The 16,246-nt window shown below is 46.7% G+C and overlaps 1 protein-coding gene across 2 annotated transcripts in view; it reads left to right on the forward strand.

Annotated features, from left to right (window-relative positions):
* Nucleotides 1-16,246, forward strand: part of FANCC (FA complementation group C) — a 1,254,769-nt gene that overhangs the window by 492,486 nt on the left and 746,037 nt on the right. For both annotated transcript variants that reach the window (XM_078675695.1, XM_078675696.1), the window contains one exon: nucleotides 7,224-7,337. In XM_078675695.1, coding sequence (XP_078531821.1) covers nucleotides 7,224-7,337 — 114 coding nt within the window. The remainder of the gene's footprint in view (nucleotides 1-7,223; nucleotides 7,338-16,246) is intronic.

Consider the following 16,246-nt stretch of genomic DNA (forward strand, 5'->3'; position numbering starts at 1 on the left):
ATTCTTCAACAACATTGATGTCACTCAAATGCAAGGGCAGGAATGACAAACAATGAGCTATTACATTTCGCTTTCCTGGCAGATATTCTACTAAAAACTTTTAATTCTAGCATGTCCACCTAACAGTGTGCTTTATGTGTTGCAGCCTAACCTGCAAATTGTTGTCATTAAAGGTTTAAAGTCAAATCAGACCATGTAGAGCATTCTCAACACAAACAACTTAAATCTCCAGGAACCTTGTCTGCCATATAAACCTTGCTAAACTAGGGTGGAAAAATAAAATTACCAAAGCAACCCCACTGTGGTATTCACAACAATTAGGCTCAATGGGGATAAAAGCGAGATTTGACAAGTTGGACCTGATTGGAATCTCGAAGGTGGGAGACCTACACACAGGTGCACACATGAAATCATTTGAGCAACTGCAACAATCAAATGAGCTAGACCCCCAAGGAGTTTTTCCGATGTTTGCAGATTGAGCACGCCATAAGAGCGGTGGTGCCCCAGGGAGAGTTAATGCCGGACTCCTCGATGTTGGAGTGTCTTCTCCTAGAGGAGCACCTCACCTAAAAAGCGATACCTATGACATATCAGAAACTCATAAATAACATGCTTGATACTTTGGCGAGCTTACAGGACCAATGGAGACTAGATATTACAGATCTACAAGAGGAGAACTGGCTGGAAGCCCTGGCATCCCTCAGAGAAGTGGCCATTTGGGCCCGCTTCAGAGTGATCCGACTAAAACGTCTTCACAGAGCATATATTTCTTTAAAAAAGGAGTAGGACACCAGATACTCTTTGGTATAGAGACTGCAGGGACGAGGGATCATTCTTCCATATGCTGTGGGAGTGCCAAAGAATCAAACAATACTGGCAAGCTATAATAACCTGTATAACAAGGGTTGTAGGAGTGGCACTAACTTTAGCTCTGAAGTAGTGTATTTTAAATGTATGTGGAGACTCTGATCTGGGACAAGCAGACCGGACCTGGGTTAATCTGGGACGGATGGTAACGAAACGAAATATAGTCCGTAAATGGGATCGGTGAAATACCCAGCCGAAGTGAATGGAAGCAAGAAATGTACTGGTGTAAGGTAGCTGAGAAAGTAGTTTATATTAGCAGGGGTTGTCCGAAGAAATGGAGGAAAGTTTGGGACAAATGGAATAAGTACAGAGGGTACCCCTGCATGCCCCCCTTAGAGGAGACAACCTGGCCTTGACTCAACCTCTCCAACAGGGAAGAGAACTAGGCAAAAGAAAGGAGACATAACCCGACATAGCAAAGTATATGTAAAAGATTATAACCGATCATACAATGTAACAAAGTAACGACAAATGATCTATAAATGGTACTGTTATGCTACTGTTCTGTTTGATTTCAATAATAAAAAGATGGTTAAAAAAAATAATTCTCCAGGAACCTCCAGCAATAGGCCTCGATTAAACCCGGCATGGGTGGATTTAAGCAATGTGCCAAGATACCAGTAAATAGTTCAGCATCTATATTCAATAAAGAAATGGGTTTATAAGACTCACATCGTTTTAGGTCTTTGCTGGATTTTGGAATAACCGAGATTGCGGCTTCTAGCATAGAGGGCAAGAGAGAGCCAGAGTCTGTGAATGAGTCTGTGATACCAAGGACACTTAGATCTCTAACTGAGACATACAGTTGATACAATTTGCCCTCATGACAAAAAATGATCTGTAAGGGGTGCGCCCAAGAGTATGATATGCCACCTCTCTAAGGTGGCCAGTGACAGGGCGTAATTCTCTACGTTTCTGGAGAGTTTTACCTGCCAGATCTTGGTATAGCACCGGAGTGTGTTCTCGAAACTGAAGGGAATGGGCCTCCCGTCGCTTATGAAGGATAGTCTCTTTCAATTGAAAATCATGCAGACAGACTAAGATAATCTGCAGGTGGTGATTTATCGGTTCTGGGCTGGCCCACCTGATGAACTCGTTCCATTTTGATTTCTGTATCCTTTGGGGGGCTCAAGATCTGCCGGAACAAGGCCTTGACATATTCTCTCAGGTCAGATACTTCAGCCAGAGTGGGGACCACTTTAATGCGGATATTGTTCCACCTAGAGCGATTTTCTAAATCTTCGGTATGGACCTGGAGATCGAGGTGTTGGTCCTTCAACCTGAGAACGTCTTGTTGGAGCCATTCTACTTCTTCATCATGGAACGTGTCACATTCTTCTAGAGCAGACACTCTGTTACTGACCTCCTCCAGGTCCCTGCAAACTTCATGAAGATCAGCTAAGACCTGCTTGTAAGTCATCACGAAGCGAGGCAACAAAGGGCTTCTAGAAATGATTTTGTTACTGGGCCATCTGGGTCATTCGACTCGTCGTGAGAATTCTTAGCAAGCATTGGCATCTTGTCTCCTCTGTCACTCCTAGTGGGCTTCATGAGCATGTCCTTAAGGTAGCGATCCTTCTTCATCCTATCAGAGGACATTGCAAAGTGTAGGAGTCAAGAGATGTCCCCCTTACACATCAGCAGGGGCCCCAAGGCCAGAAGCAGAGCGGTGAGCCGCAGGGACCCCCCGGCAACAGGGTAGCACCTAGAAGCTAAGCGGTTGGAAGACTGTCAAGGTCCGAGTATGCCCGACTCAGTCTTAGGGGGAGCTCCTTCAAAACCCACCAGCCATAGTTGCAAAATCGGAGGGGCGCTCAGAGTGTTAATGTACTTCCAGGTGGGCCATAGACGAAAAGTCCCAGCAAGGTCCACAGCTTCCTGTAGGAAACGTTGCTGGCACCGAGGGGGCAGCAGAGGCATCTCAGGCAATCAAACCTTCCAAGGACAGGATCTGATGCTCTGAGGGATGATGAGTCGGCAGGGATACCCTGGGACAGACTCAGGCCAGCAAGGCTCAGCAGACAGTGCCAGCTAGAGCCCAAACAAATCACCCGTAAATCAACAGGCTAGGTCCAGAAGGAGGTCTGCAGCTATATGGGCAATGGGGATCTGTGAAGAGCTGGAGTGTGGGGGGCTTGCAAGCACCAAAGGGAAATGCACTCAAAGCGTCTTGAGGGTGCTCAAGAATGCGGGGGGCGCGGAACCATTAGTTGGCTCCAAAATGCCCAGCAAGAGTCACTGTATATGGGTGGGAGGCCCAGTGATACAAACACAGCTGCACTGGGTCTGTTTCTGTAAGCAGGGGGGCCGTCATGATTTTCAGGGCCACAGTTGTAAGGCAGACACCACCCTAGAGTCCAGGCCGGCTGGGGCCAAGAAAGAGCTGAGACAGGCCGCGGGCCCATGCACCAATTGGTGCCGCCATATGGCCACCCTGTGTGGCCGAGCAACACTGGAGAGTGGCCGGCTCCCCCTCCTCCAGCCCGCTAGGGCTCTCTACATTGATGATCCAGGAGAAATGGAGGAGGGGGAACACAGAAGGGCAACAGCCCTTGCACTGGCTCGAAAGCAGTGCTAAGGCCCACTGGGTTGCCTATGGCACGTTTGCCCACGGGCCCATCTGGTCGCAGCCGCCCCCACAGCACTGGGACACCACCATAGGCCACACCAGCTCACCTCCTCCACAGTAGTAGCAAGGGCCACGCAGTCACAGCAGGGGCAGTGTCCCAGGGTATCCTCCGGCTCACTTGCAGGAGGCCCTACAGGCTGCCTCCGGGTTGCTCTCTATCGGCTAACTCGGCAGCCACCTCAGCACCACTGTTCGCCCCCTCCAGCCTCTCCACCATTGGACAGGGCTGGGCGGTCTGTCTACAGGAACGGAAAGATACGGGTGATCTTCTGTCCTGTGGGTCGAGGGAGGTGAGAAAAAAAATACGTCCAGAAGGGCGCTGTATGAGGCTATAGAAGTGACGGGGAGGGAGAGACTGGGAAAGACGCCTCACTTGTCTGCCATCTTGACACCCATTCCTAGCATTTGGTTTAAAGGTTCCTAAGTCACCAGAGGCATTAGAACCATTTTTCTGAGCTGAGACCAATTTGGGATTACATGTTGTCTTTTAATATCACATTGACCACGTAGTTTTCCACACACAAAAACTTAGCAAAGGTTGTGTGGAATAAAAACTCGGTACTACGAATTTGCAGCTGGGAGCGGGATTAAATATGTAGCATGCATATTGAATTCTATTCCGACCCACAGAACTGGTAATGATACGGTAATAGGAGACTCATGAAAAACCAAAGCCTGCAGTATCAGTAATTCACTCGTGTGAGAAGTTGGCCTGGTATATGATGCTCACTAGTTCTAGTGATCACCTTGTACCATGCCAAGCAACCCTTATGGTGCAGGTTGTAAAGTCAACCTTATAGACAAGCTATCCTTGGGGTAGCATGGACTAAGCAGTCTTAGGCTAAACTCTGTAAAGGCATGTGAAGCAAGCTGTTTTACCATACACAATCCCTTGAATACCAAATGAAAGGACACCACACAGATATATATTGAAAATATATATAGATTTATTTCTACAAATATCCCTGATACTCTTTATGAGCACAGAAGCAAATGCGTTAAAACAAAACACAGTTTAAATACACAAAAGTTGCACAATTATGGATGAGCCCTATGGGCCACCTAAACCACATACTAAAATAGTGGTATAAGAACCACTATGGGGAAAGTGAAGAGGCCTAGGGCCTGGGGAATCGCTGGAGCTGTTCGGGACTAGCAGTGAAGAAGTCGGGAAAGGCCCGCGGGACTCGGGTGCAGTGCGGAAAGTGCACGCTTTACCAATGCAATGTCAATGGTGCGTAAAAGTTACAAAGTTAGTTAAAAAGGAACCTTCCGAGTGACCTAGAAGGATGAAACTTTAGACACAGACACTAGAGGTGTGTACCAGTGTGGGAACACCGGCGGAGCTGAGTTACCTCACCCACAGGAAGCGGGTGCATAGGGTCGAAGTAGTGTCGGGTTTCATCACGCAGGTCGATGGTGCTTGGAGCTGAAGATGCTGCAGGCGGCTCGATGTGAAGAGTTCCGGTGGATCCAAGGGTGGATCTGAAGAGGTGAAGACCTGAAAGCAGCGGGGACAATGTTCAAAGTCACTAGCCAGTGACTACCGTGGAACCAGAGTGGAACCAGGCGATGTCGGGTGCAAACAGGTGATGTCGTGTAGCTTCTCTCTGCAGCCACGTGGACACGAGGGGTCGAAGACGTCCAGGAGTCGGTCACGAGCTGTCCCACGCAGGCTTCTCGCTGTTGGCGGTGTCGGCAACTTGATTGGAGCAAACAGGCCTTGGCTAATGCAAGCCACGCAGGAATCGAAAAAGGCTTGTTACTCGGACCAGCAAGGTCAGAGCAGGTGCTCCTTTTTACAGGAGCGAGGGCAAGTCTGGAGCAACCAGACCCGCAGTGTAAGTTGAAGGTTACGTCGCCAAGATGGCCGCTAGCCACGTGGCAAGTGGCCGGGATGGCGCGTCGAGTGGCACAGTGCAAAAGGGCCCCACGCAGATCGTGGAGATGCTGGGGGGCTGATCTTCGGTGCAAGGGCTGCTCGAGGTTGGGGCTTCTCAAACCCCAAAGCACAGCGTCGAGGGTACCTTTGATGCTGCGCAGTCAGCGTTTCGGGGGTCTTCCAAGAGGTCCGGTCCCACGTCTCTCGGTGCCTCCACGGGTCCCTTCTTTGCAGGGACTGCGGATAGGGCGGTGAGAAGTCTGGGAGTCTGGGTCTTGTCAGGCTCTGGGCTCGGGCTCCGGCGGGAGGCGGCGGCAAAGCAGACGTCGAGTTGCTGGTTGGTGCCTGTGTTCACAGGGTGGTCACTCCTTGGCCACAAGGGAGATTCTCTTCCGTCTTCTGTGCAGCAGAATGTCGAAGTCCAGTCTTCTTCTGTATTTCAAGTTGATTCAGGATGATCTGAAGTCTCAGGACACAGCTCCCACTCTTATTCGAATCTGGGGGGCCGGATCACCTACTAGGTCCCTCCTCTGGGTGGAACCAGGAAGGGGGGTGGTTACACCCCCTTTCCTTTGTCCAGTTTCGCGCCAGGACTGGGGCTGGAAAGCCCCAGCACCGGTTTGAACTGGCCTATGCACAGGGACACCTTGTGTGCCCCAGGCATGTCTGATTCTATTCAGCCCTGTCCTACCCAATACACAAAATCCTGTCTGGAGTGGTGCTAGCACCTCCCCAGGCAGGAAACCCTTTGTCCAAGCTGCCCTCGCTGGAAGGACTCCCAGCAGCAGGAGGTCAGACTTGTGTCTGTGGTGGCAGCATCCATTTTGGGATGCTAAGGCTCTGTTTAACTTTAACCGGGGTTCAGGCTAGGTACATGTCGTGTCCCTCTAGAAGGGCGGAATGCTACCCCCGTCGCCAGAACTGGCGAGGGGGTAGTATTCCAATTCGTATGACACCTTACTCGACATGTTTTGATAAAGCCAAACCCAAGATAGCATTTAACCGCGAGGTTCATAATGCACTTAAGAGTATATGGTATGGCAATATCATGAAACAGCTAAAGGACATGGTTCCGAAAGCTGCAGACAGGCTCAGCTCATGCCAGAGCACCATCTCACATATTTCCAAGCACTCTGCCTCCAGGATTGATGAGGCCTTCCATAGGAGTGACTGATAGGAACATATGTGTCCATTTTAGGTTAGGTATAGGCATACTACACCTAAGTAAGGGGTGGTTACACCGACTTACCCCAGCTGAGTGATCAGCCAGTTGTGTCAAATATGGAGGCCAGGCCAGGGGTGGCACAATACATGCTGCAGCCCCTGGTAGGCCTTGGAAGCACCTATGCCCTGGGTACCTGGGTACACTGTTACAGGGGCCAATAAGGTGAACCAGTTCCAATTGTGTATGTACCTAAGGTACATGGAGTCCATTTTAAGGAGAGAGCAATTAGCCTGGGGCCCTGAATAGCAGGATCCCAGGCCAACTATGTCAAAAACCAGCTAAACAACAGGCAAAAAGTTTGGGGGTAACCATAGTCAGATATCCACCTTCCTACAACTCGTGCGCTATTACTGCAACATTTTTCTTGGGCACTCCGAATGAATCTTTCAATATGTCAACCCCTTTCATATTTTCATTATCATGTATAGATAATACATCATGCCATGCCACATACCGGTTACTAAACTTTCTACCAAATGAGTACAGTGTATTGTGTTTTAAGATTCTTATATAAGCCCATGTCTGGATTACTTCTGCTTATTTACAATTCTTGCCAATAAATCTGTATCCTTGTTTGTGACCTGGAATAATTGAGTTTTACTTTTTTTTTGTTTTGCCAGAACCTATTGTGCCATCTGTTTTCATTTTCCGAGGCTGGCAGCAGTGAAGATTCCTCCTTCATTCAGAGACTTGGATGCACACCTGGCTACTACTACTTGGAGCTTCTGAACAACGTAAGTGAGCCCATTCGTGCAAGTGATAATCTCGACAATAAACCACAGTTGTTTACTGCAGATGTTACCTAGAGGTATGACTGAATTAATGACTTACACTATGTTTAAGCCAGAACCACAAACCATATTGCACACTTTAGTAAGACTTCTCCTGGAATTCCCCACACATCCACCCACTTCCCTTCAACTCCCATTGAACTGGCCCTACTGCCACTCTGCGATTTTCCCAGTGCATGCAGGCTAGGGAAAGCTTTCAGAGCAAAATGTGCTGCCATCACCTAACCTACCACCATGGCTCCATGCTACTCGCTGTTCTCTGCAGTGTGATGCTGGTTGGAACCATTTTGCCAAGATTTACTTTGTTTTCCAGTCTTTCCCTGCCTTGATAAACCACTCATGCCTTTCCTTTTTTCCTGATCTTTGCCCTGCTTGTGTTTAATATAGCCACTTCTCCTTAAACCTCACAGTTGTAATAGTATACTCTTATACCGTAATACTTTGGTACTAGGTAAGTTTGTACTGTATAAGTCAGATACATATAGAATGCAAAAAGATGTGCCGATGGAAGAAAAGGTTAGAACTTGGACATATGAATTAGCCCTCCATTTTCCTTCAGATATTTCTTGAACGTTTGTCAGTTCTGTCTTTTCTAAACCCACTGTTTTGAGGGGCACTTTGTAAAAAGGTAATCAAGCAAAAAGGTAATCAATCAAAGGTAACCAAACATCCTGACATCTCCGCTCCGCAGGACTCCTACGAGTCAACATCTCACGCATACACAGAGCCAGTTCAGGTGGCTGAGCATTCTCTTACAACTATCCTAAAGCGTGGAACAACCTCCCTCTGCAAATCAGAACCTACCCCTCTCTTCTTGAATTCAGCAAGAAGTTGAATACCTGACTGTACAATTAACCAACCTACGACATGGTGGGCTAGACACACACACCTCAGCACCAGGATACCCTTGCGGTGATAGTGTGCTTTACAAGTACACTTAACATACGTTTTCGTTTTCTATTAGATATTTCTTTACTTTTCAAAAGATTCTTTTTATAGATTCAGACTCTATTGTGTAATTTTGTATATCAGTGATGAAAATGTACCAGACTGGCTGCTGTAATCTTTTTCGAAAAATGTATTTGCGCCCTCTTCCATTTTCTTATCTCAGTGTCATCAACAGAAAGATCGCTAAACATTGCAAAGTGGCTTTTACAAAAACACAAAGTAATCAAGATTTAAGTAACTGGAATTAGACGATTGAGTATGATAACTACAATGGAACCTCCGGTCAACTTGGAGAGCCATGCAGATCAATTGTAAAATATCATTCCTAAAATTGGAGCCGTGATCTATCTCAATAGACGTTGTAAGGCCAAACCTTGGCATCAAATTCCCTCAACAAACGTTTGGTAAATGCCTGGTCGCCTTGTGGGATAAGACACAAACCATTTAGAAAATAAGAAGTTAATCACAAGAATGTATTTCAAGCCATTGTAAACTGTCATGTCCAAAAAATCTGATTGGATCCTTTTAAATGGGCTCTCTGATTTGGCAATGTGGTTTATCACAGGGTTGATTCTCTTTCCCTGATTAGTCTTTTGACACACTACACATTGTAAATATAAATCTTCAGCAACATTTCTAAAATTTGTGTTCGCCCAATATTTTCTAAAATTACAGAGCATTAAATCACTCCCTGAGTGTGATTAACTATGAAAATAACGTGCCACGGGTTTCAGCATTAAATCAGATAAAATATATTTATGTTCAGGGATAACATATAAAGCTTGATGATTTCTCTTGTAACCTAATCTTTCCCATTTTCTTTTCTTATTCTCTGTAACTTACTCCTGAAGGTCTCTTAATTCACCGAGAGAAGTTTGAATTGAACTTAACAAGAAACAGTTTACATGGTAATTTGCATCGAATTTGTTCTTGAATCACTGTTTCATTCTCAAGTGCATAGTATACGGCCACCTGATCAGCATATTTGTTTCCAAGTGTGACCATATCTTTTTCAACCTTATGGGCAGTACACTTGACTACAGTCATCTCTTTTGGCTATTGTATTGCTTTCAATAGATCATGTATATGGAGACTGTTCATGATGGAAGCTCCAGAAGAGGTCATAAAATCTCTTTGCGGCCACAGTTGTTCAAAATTATGGATCATTCTAAAACTATCATGGTTGTCTGTATAAATTGCCACATTCAGATTTTCAGACAAGCAACAAGCTCTTAGCAATGCAAACAACGTTGTCATGTGTGCTGAAGTTACATTTGTCAGATGTAATGCTTCAAGGATCTCAGAAATGGAACATTCTGCATAGGCAACCTTCAATTCTCCATATTGGTCATTTAAAAAAGGACCATCTACAAACAAAGTTAGATCATCCATTTCAAGCGAAATGTCTTTAATATCTTGTCTTGGTTTGGTACATAATTCTGTAATACTGATTCAATCATGCTCCGGATCATCATCACCATCTCCTCTGCCCTTGTCTTCATAACATGTGTTTGAAACAAGAAGTAATGTTACTGGATTTAATGAGTTACATCTTTTGATTGAGATGTTCTCAGCTGCTAATATGACTTGCAAAACCGAAGGGGATGCTGGACGGAGTGTTGAACAATGCAAGCACTCACCCCCAGTCAAATGATCTGGGTTTACTCCATCATCGTTCTTTAGCTCACTCCGCCAGCCTAGTTCAGACATGGCCATATGCAAATCAGTCTGACCCTGTGCCTCATGGGAACAGTCCAGCCCGAACTGCCAAGCCATGTCTTCCCTGGACCGGAAACAAGCATCCTGGGACCGGTTTCTGGCTAATCAGCGTCATCAGCCAGGTTAGCTTGAATCTAGTGGCACAGTGAGCAAGGGGTTCACATCTGGGCATACCCTGCCAACTTAGGGCGAACAAAGCAAATCCAAAGGGGATGATGGACGGAGTGTTGAACAATGCAAGCACTCACCCTAGTCAAATAATCTGGGTTTAATCCATCATCATTCTTTAGCTCACTCCGCCACCCCAGTTCAGTCATGGCCATATGCAAATTAGTTTGACCCTGTGCCTCATGGGAACAGTCCAGCCCGAACTGTTCTCCCAGTTTTTGGGACAAAGGTCAGGTCATCCTTTCAGAGGTGCATCTGAAGTCTGAAACAATTTAAGTAATTTATTTGTTTCTGTCACGCAGCATAGAAGCAGGTCCATTGCTGCTGTCAGCAGAAAGATAAAGTGGTAAGAAAGGCAGTGGGCTGCAGGGTGGAGCTACAGCCATAGCTAATATATATATATATATATATATATATATATATATATATATATATATATATATATATATATATATATATAGCGCCATTGTGCAGTTATGAAATCCTCAGTCCCTGATGAAATGCAGTATGGCATGAAACGGGTCAGAGGAAAAGGACTATTTGGTAGGCAATATTCATTTCCTGTATGCGGCAACCCCTAATAAAGAAATTGAAGCTCACTTACCTGCTGTGGGCCCTTCCTTAGCGGGCAGTTTTTCTGATGGAATATATATATATATAACACATTTATAAAACTACCTTTATACTGTGTAGAGGCATATATTTACAAGGTGCCTAGCACAAAGGGGCACATTTTACAAGGCCACGCAAAAGCCAGATCAGGCCAGATATAGTTGTGACAGTAAAGTCTTATGTCTGACTGGTCCCAGTTTTTGTTTCTCAAAATATGGTCACTCTAGAAACTTTTCCAGTAGGAACAGTAAAGCCCACACTGCCAGTACGGATCTTCCTTTTTTTACATTAAAAAAAATGTTTTAGAGTTTTATATAGCGCGAACTAAACCCCAGACATCGGGTATCAGAGCGCTTTACAGTTTCGTTACAGATGGACACATTCATTTTTGTGAGGCACAGGGAGATTAAGTGATTTGCCCAGATTCACAGGATGTTGAGCGTCATTGCCGAGACATGAACCCGGTTCCCCAGCTTCGAAGTTAACTCTTCTAGCCTGGAACACAAGCAAAAACAGTAGACATACATAAATTACAGACATATTATAAAACGCTGGCTATTCTTAACTGAAGTGTGGGTAATCAATGAAAGTTCGAATCCTGCATTCATGAGATAACATCCAAATAAAAGGGATGTAGAAATACCAATTGTGCATAAGGAGTCTGGCACACTTTTCACCATCTGAATGAAATGTTCCTAATCCGGCACAACCCATTCCCTAATGTCAGTCTTTCTTACTAATTTATCATATTACACCTTAGAGAGCTCTTTTTGCTCATTCCGTTTTGCACCTCTGTCTCCACTCTCACTCATTTCGTCATTTTAGGAGACTTTACGTGGATTTAGAAACCAGCAGTGCTTTAAATGGGCCGGTACTCACCGGTACTGAGTACCAGCACTTCTTATTTCTATCCCTTCAAGTACCGGCACTTCAACCCCCGCCAAGCAGAGTACCGGTACTCATGTCTGATGTACTGTTTATTGCTAATTCAGCTGAGGCAGGGTGGAGCCTGCCTCCTGGATACTCTTACAGGTAAAGTGCCCCTGGAGCCCTGTGCTGAGCCCCTGCTGAACCCTTCAACAGCAGCTCAGTTGCGTGGGTGTTGAAAATGTCACCTTCACCCTGAGCTTGACAGAGCAGTGTCTGTACCATTCAGACACTGCTCAGTAATCACATTTACACTATAGTGTGCATTGGTTCACACCCTGGAATACAGGCTACCCACTGAGAGCGGCACTTAAGGAAGCCACAGGAGGTAAGGAGTTGAAAGCGTCCTTTATCCTGCGTGAGCCTTTTGTGTGCAGTCCTGCCAAGTATCACGCATCAGACGTAACACTAACGCATTTCAAGGTGGTGATCCGCATCACCGCACTGAAATGCATTGTCACACATAATGCACATGGGAGCTGTGACAGAAAGCGCGCTGTAAACAGTGAGTTGCAGGTGGTGGCGCGCATCAGTGCTTGCAGGGGCTGCTCTCCTGTAGGCTTGGGATCCCTCCTTGCAATGCTGGCTCAGGCTCCAGGCTCCGAGAGTGGCAGCCAGTGCCGCTACAATGTATCTTTGTTTTATTTCTGCGGGGCGCGCAGCGGGGCTCTAAATCACTAGACAGCCTGAGTGGCGCCATAGCCCGGTCCAGCATTTAGTGTAGCGCGTCACAGGAGGACGTCACTTCCTACTTCCTGCCAGAAAGTGCAGCCGGGTGTTATTAAATATTGCGAGGCCTTCCTATGCTACGGACTGTCCCATCTTCCTAGTGTTACTAACTGGTTCGTGGGCGATAGGGGGACATCATGGTGCGGCTCGGCCCCGCAGCACGCTGCTGTAAGCACCTACTGAGCTGCCCTGCGATGTGGGGGAGGCAGGCTCAGGAGCTAAATGGTCACGCTGACCGCCAGCAGCTGAGAGCTCGGGCCGGCCAACACGAGGCAACATGATGCAGTTAAGAGGGTGATAGGCTGTGGACCTGTCGTCACCCGATGCAGAGTCACAGCGATGCCTTAGCCTGGTTAGAAAAGAGTGCGAAGACGAACTGTCAACTGTAAGTGAACTCACCATTACAGTCACTTACACAATCAAAATAATGTAATTTTAAGAGTGCAACGTATTTATTTTAATACTGCTGTAGCAAGCGCCGGTCCATTCATTATGGCTTCCATGAGGCGAATAACTTGGGACAGGCACAGCAGCAGTTGTGCGCCACAGCTCATTGCAGGCATATTTAATTTTGGTGCTTCCATGGGAGAGATGAGGAGCAGGTCTATGAGTCTAGCCAGGGGTTAGTGCAAGGTGGCAAGGCAAGTTCAGAAAGAGCCCCGCAAACTGTGTCGGACGCTGAGCTTTGAAATTATTACTGCTAGTCCGTGTCTCCTAAAATGTCTTTTTTAAATAATACAGCCTCATAGGTAGGCTATGTGTACCTCAGTCAGCCTCTTCTCATGAGGCGTGTCCTAACCCCCTCCCAATCATGCCTCATTGTACTGTAATGTTATGTGCTCAGAATAGCCATTCTACTTACTCTTTTAGCCACAGGTTAATGATAGCTGGTGGCGCCGTACTGTAATCAGCAAATTTATTTTTACTAAATTGCTAAATTTTGAAACAAAAATTACACTTTGTGGCCGAATTGTGACCCCTACCTGTGTGCCCTTCCATTTCTGGTGCTTTCTGGCAATTTTAACATCTTCTTAGAGTTTATTGTTGCTCTTATGGGTGTCATTTCCTAATATTTATATGTTTCCATCGTTTCCATTGCTTGATTTTGTTCTGGAGAAAGTGTCACTCATAGTTGTTGGAATGTCACTCATAATTACACTGACATTATAAAAATGTCACACATGAAACACCTTGGGGCAAGATGGCCGCTGGAGCATTGTAGGGAATAGTCGCATTACACTCCCTCCCCGGGGCTGACCGCTAACGTTAGAACTGGACCAAGAATGCAGTAATTTCGGAATATGTGGATAGCGTATTGGCTGCTCCTGAGGTTCTGGGAAAAGGCACAGAGGAAACGCTGGGCAGGGCCCCCAAGCTTGAAGTTATCAACAATGTCAGCACGCTCTAAGGAAGGTAACGGACTGGGGGCCATCCCGAAGACTTCACAGTCAGGCAGAAAAAGCATCCCCGCATTGAGTGCCACACAGAAAGCACAGCAGCGGAAGATCGAGCGCGAGAGAAAAGCTGAGCTAAAAGCGCAGAGTGGCGCGGAAAAAAGCATCTTGTTACATGGGGAGAAAGGAAGGTCAGCAGCGGAAAAAGAGCGCGCAGATACTAAGCAGAACGCCAAAACCCCTAACCTGCTGATCAAGGAGAAGGAGACATCACTGAGACAGCCTACCTTGTCAGAGACTTTTACACGGAAACCCCTGGCGGCTCAGACCGGCGGTCCTGACGGAGATGTTAGGCCGGGACTCGTGTCCACACTGGAGAGGCAAACAGAGGAGAAGGCAGCCGGAGATACAGGACACACAAGGATCGAGGAGAAGGCAGCAGAGCGAGGCGGGGTACCGCCGGGCTGCAACAGCGCGGGCTTAGCGGGGCAGACACCCTACGCGGAAGGCTGTACTGGGGTTGCTGAGCAACCAGTGGAATACGCAGGAGCGTGCATGCCCAGGCCAGAAGAGGAAAGAACGCTGGGAGAGACAGACCCAGCCAAAGAGGTGGGGGCTGCTGTAGCGGCTCCTGGTGCAGCTCGGTACATGGAGGGAACAAAAATCCCAGGCTCAAAAGGTAATGGCAATGGCTATGGGGGATTAACGTTAAAGGAGATTGAAGGCATGAATAATAATGCCTCAATGTTGGACGCACTGCTGCAAGTAGAGGCTGAGATAAGCAGCAATCTGAGGCCAAATACGAACTGGGGGAGTGAGATGAGCATAGACTCACATAAAGAACGAGAAGGGGACAAATTCTTTTCTGTAAATGAAGGCTCAACCTCATCAAGTGCCGAGGAATTAGGGACCTCTGAGATATCATCGGAGGAAGAGGAAAGTACTGAATCTGACACATTAAGTACACAGAAAAAGAAAAAATCTGCCTCAAAACGCAATGTAAATGCTAAATCGAATAAAAAGCTACTGTGGGACTATTCTGCCACTACAGGCCTTTTTCAAGAGGGGATGCAAGGGCCTCAAGGGTCGCTGGGGGCACAAGAAAGAGACATGGCGAGTGAGGAGGACAATCTAAGAGAGCAACCCACCCTGAGCCTACTAGTCAATATGTTAAAACAAATCCAGGGGGAAGCCAGGGCGGAGAGCCGCAGAGCTAGACACGATACAAAAAAAATACAGGCCTCCATCAGGAAGATGAACAAAAAGTATGAGGAAGTGGAGGGGAGAGTGGAATTGGTAGAGGAAAGGACAGGAAGATTGGAGGACGAGGCAACTGAGTGGCTTAAATTTAAGAGGGACCAGACAAAAATAATGGAAGACCTGCAATGGAAAATGGAGGACTCTGAAAATCGTCAGAGACGGAACAATGTAAGACTTTTGGGCCTGGAGGAAGGAGTGGAAGGGCAGGACGCAAGGGGGTACGTGATCAGGCTTCTAAAGGGTGCCTTCCCTGAGGCTAGGTGGAGATGGGAAGACGAGGTTCAAAGAGCCCATAGATTTCCATTGGCAATTAAAAAAAGGCAAGGAGGGTCCCAAGAAAATATGCCTAGAGCAATGCTGGTATTTTTTGGCAACTTCCTGGCAAGGCAGGAGGTGATGGAAAAAGCTAGACCAGACTCTAAAAGATCTGCCGAAGGGGTCACATTTTTTGCGAGACCTGACTTCTGTCATGTCACCGTCGAGAGGCGATGGCGCTTAAGACAGTTAATAACCCCTCTTCAACAACAAGGAGCTGAAGCATATTTGATGTTCCCGGCGAAACTTAAGGTTATCAGTGGTGGGCGCACAAGGTGGTTTTTTTCTGAGATAAAAGCAGGGGAGTACCTCGAAGAGCTAAAGGAGCAGCGCAAGGGGAAGTAGTAAAGAGCAACAAGGATCAAGACTATGGAATACTTATCAAGGTCTATGGACTGTAAATTTGGGACAGCTAGGAGGGAGAGGGAGGGCGACGCTACAATGCAAGCAGCCAACACATAGGTCAGGATTGACCTATTTGCCTGTAGAAGGGGGGGGTGGGGCTGTTGTGGGAGGGAGGGGGTGGGGGGGTGTAGGGTGGGAAAGGATCAGGGAAAGTCGGTGAAACAACACAAAAGAATAGATTGGAATGTGATAAGATTTGCAACAAAACAGAACAAGTGGGTAAAATTTTCTGTAGGAAAGACTTATAAGATGAAATGGCGTTAAGGATTGCAACAGTTAATATATGCGGATTAAACGACGGGGGGAAAAGGCAAAAGGCGGCGTCACTGTTTAGACAGCTAAAACTGGATGTGATTTGTTTGCAGGAGACGCATA

Source organism: Lissotriton helveticus, chromosome 2_1 (genome assembly GCF_964261635.1).
Source record: "Lissotriton helveticus chromosome 2_1, aLisHel1.1, whole genome shotgun sequence".
Classification (NCBI taxonomy): domain Eukaryota; kingdom Metazoa; phylum Chordata; class Amphibia; order Caudata; family Salamandridae; genus Lissotriton; species Lissotriton helveticus.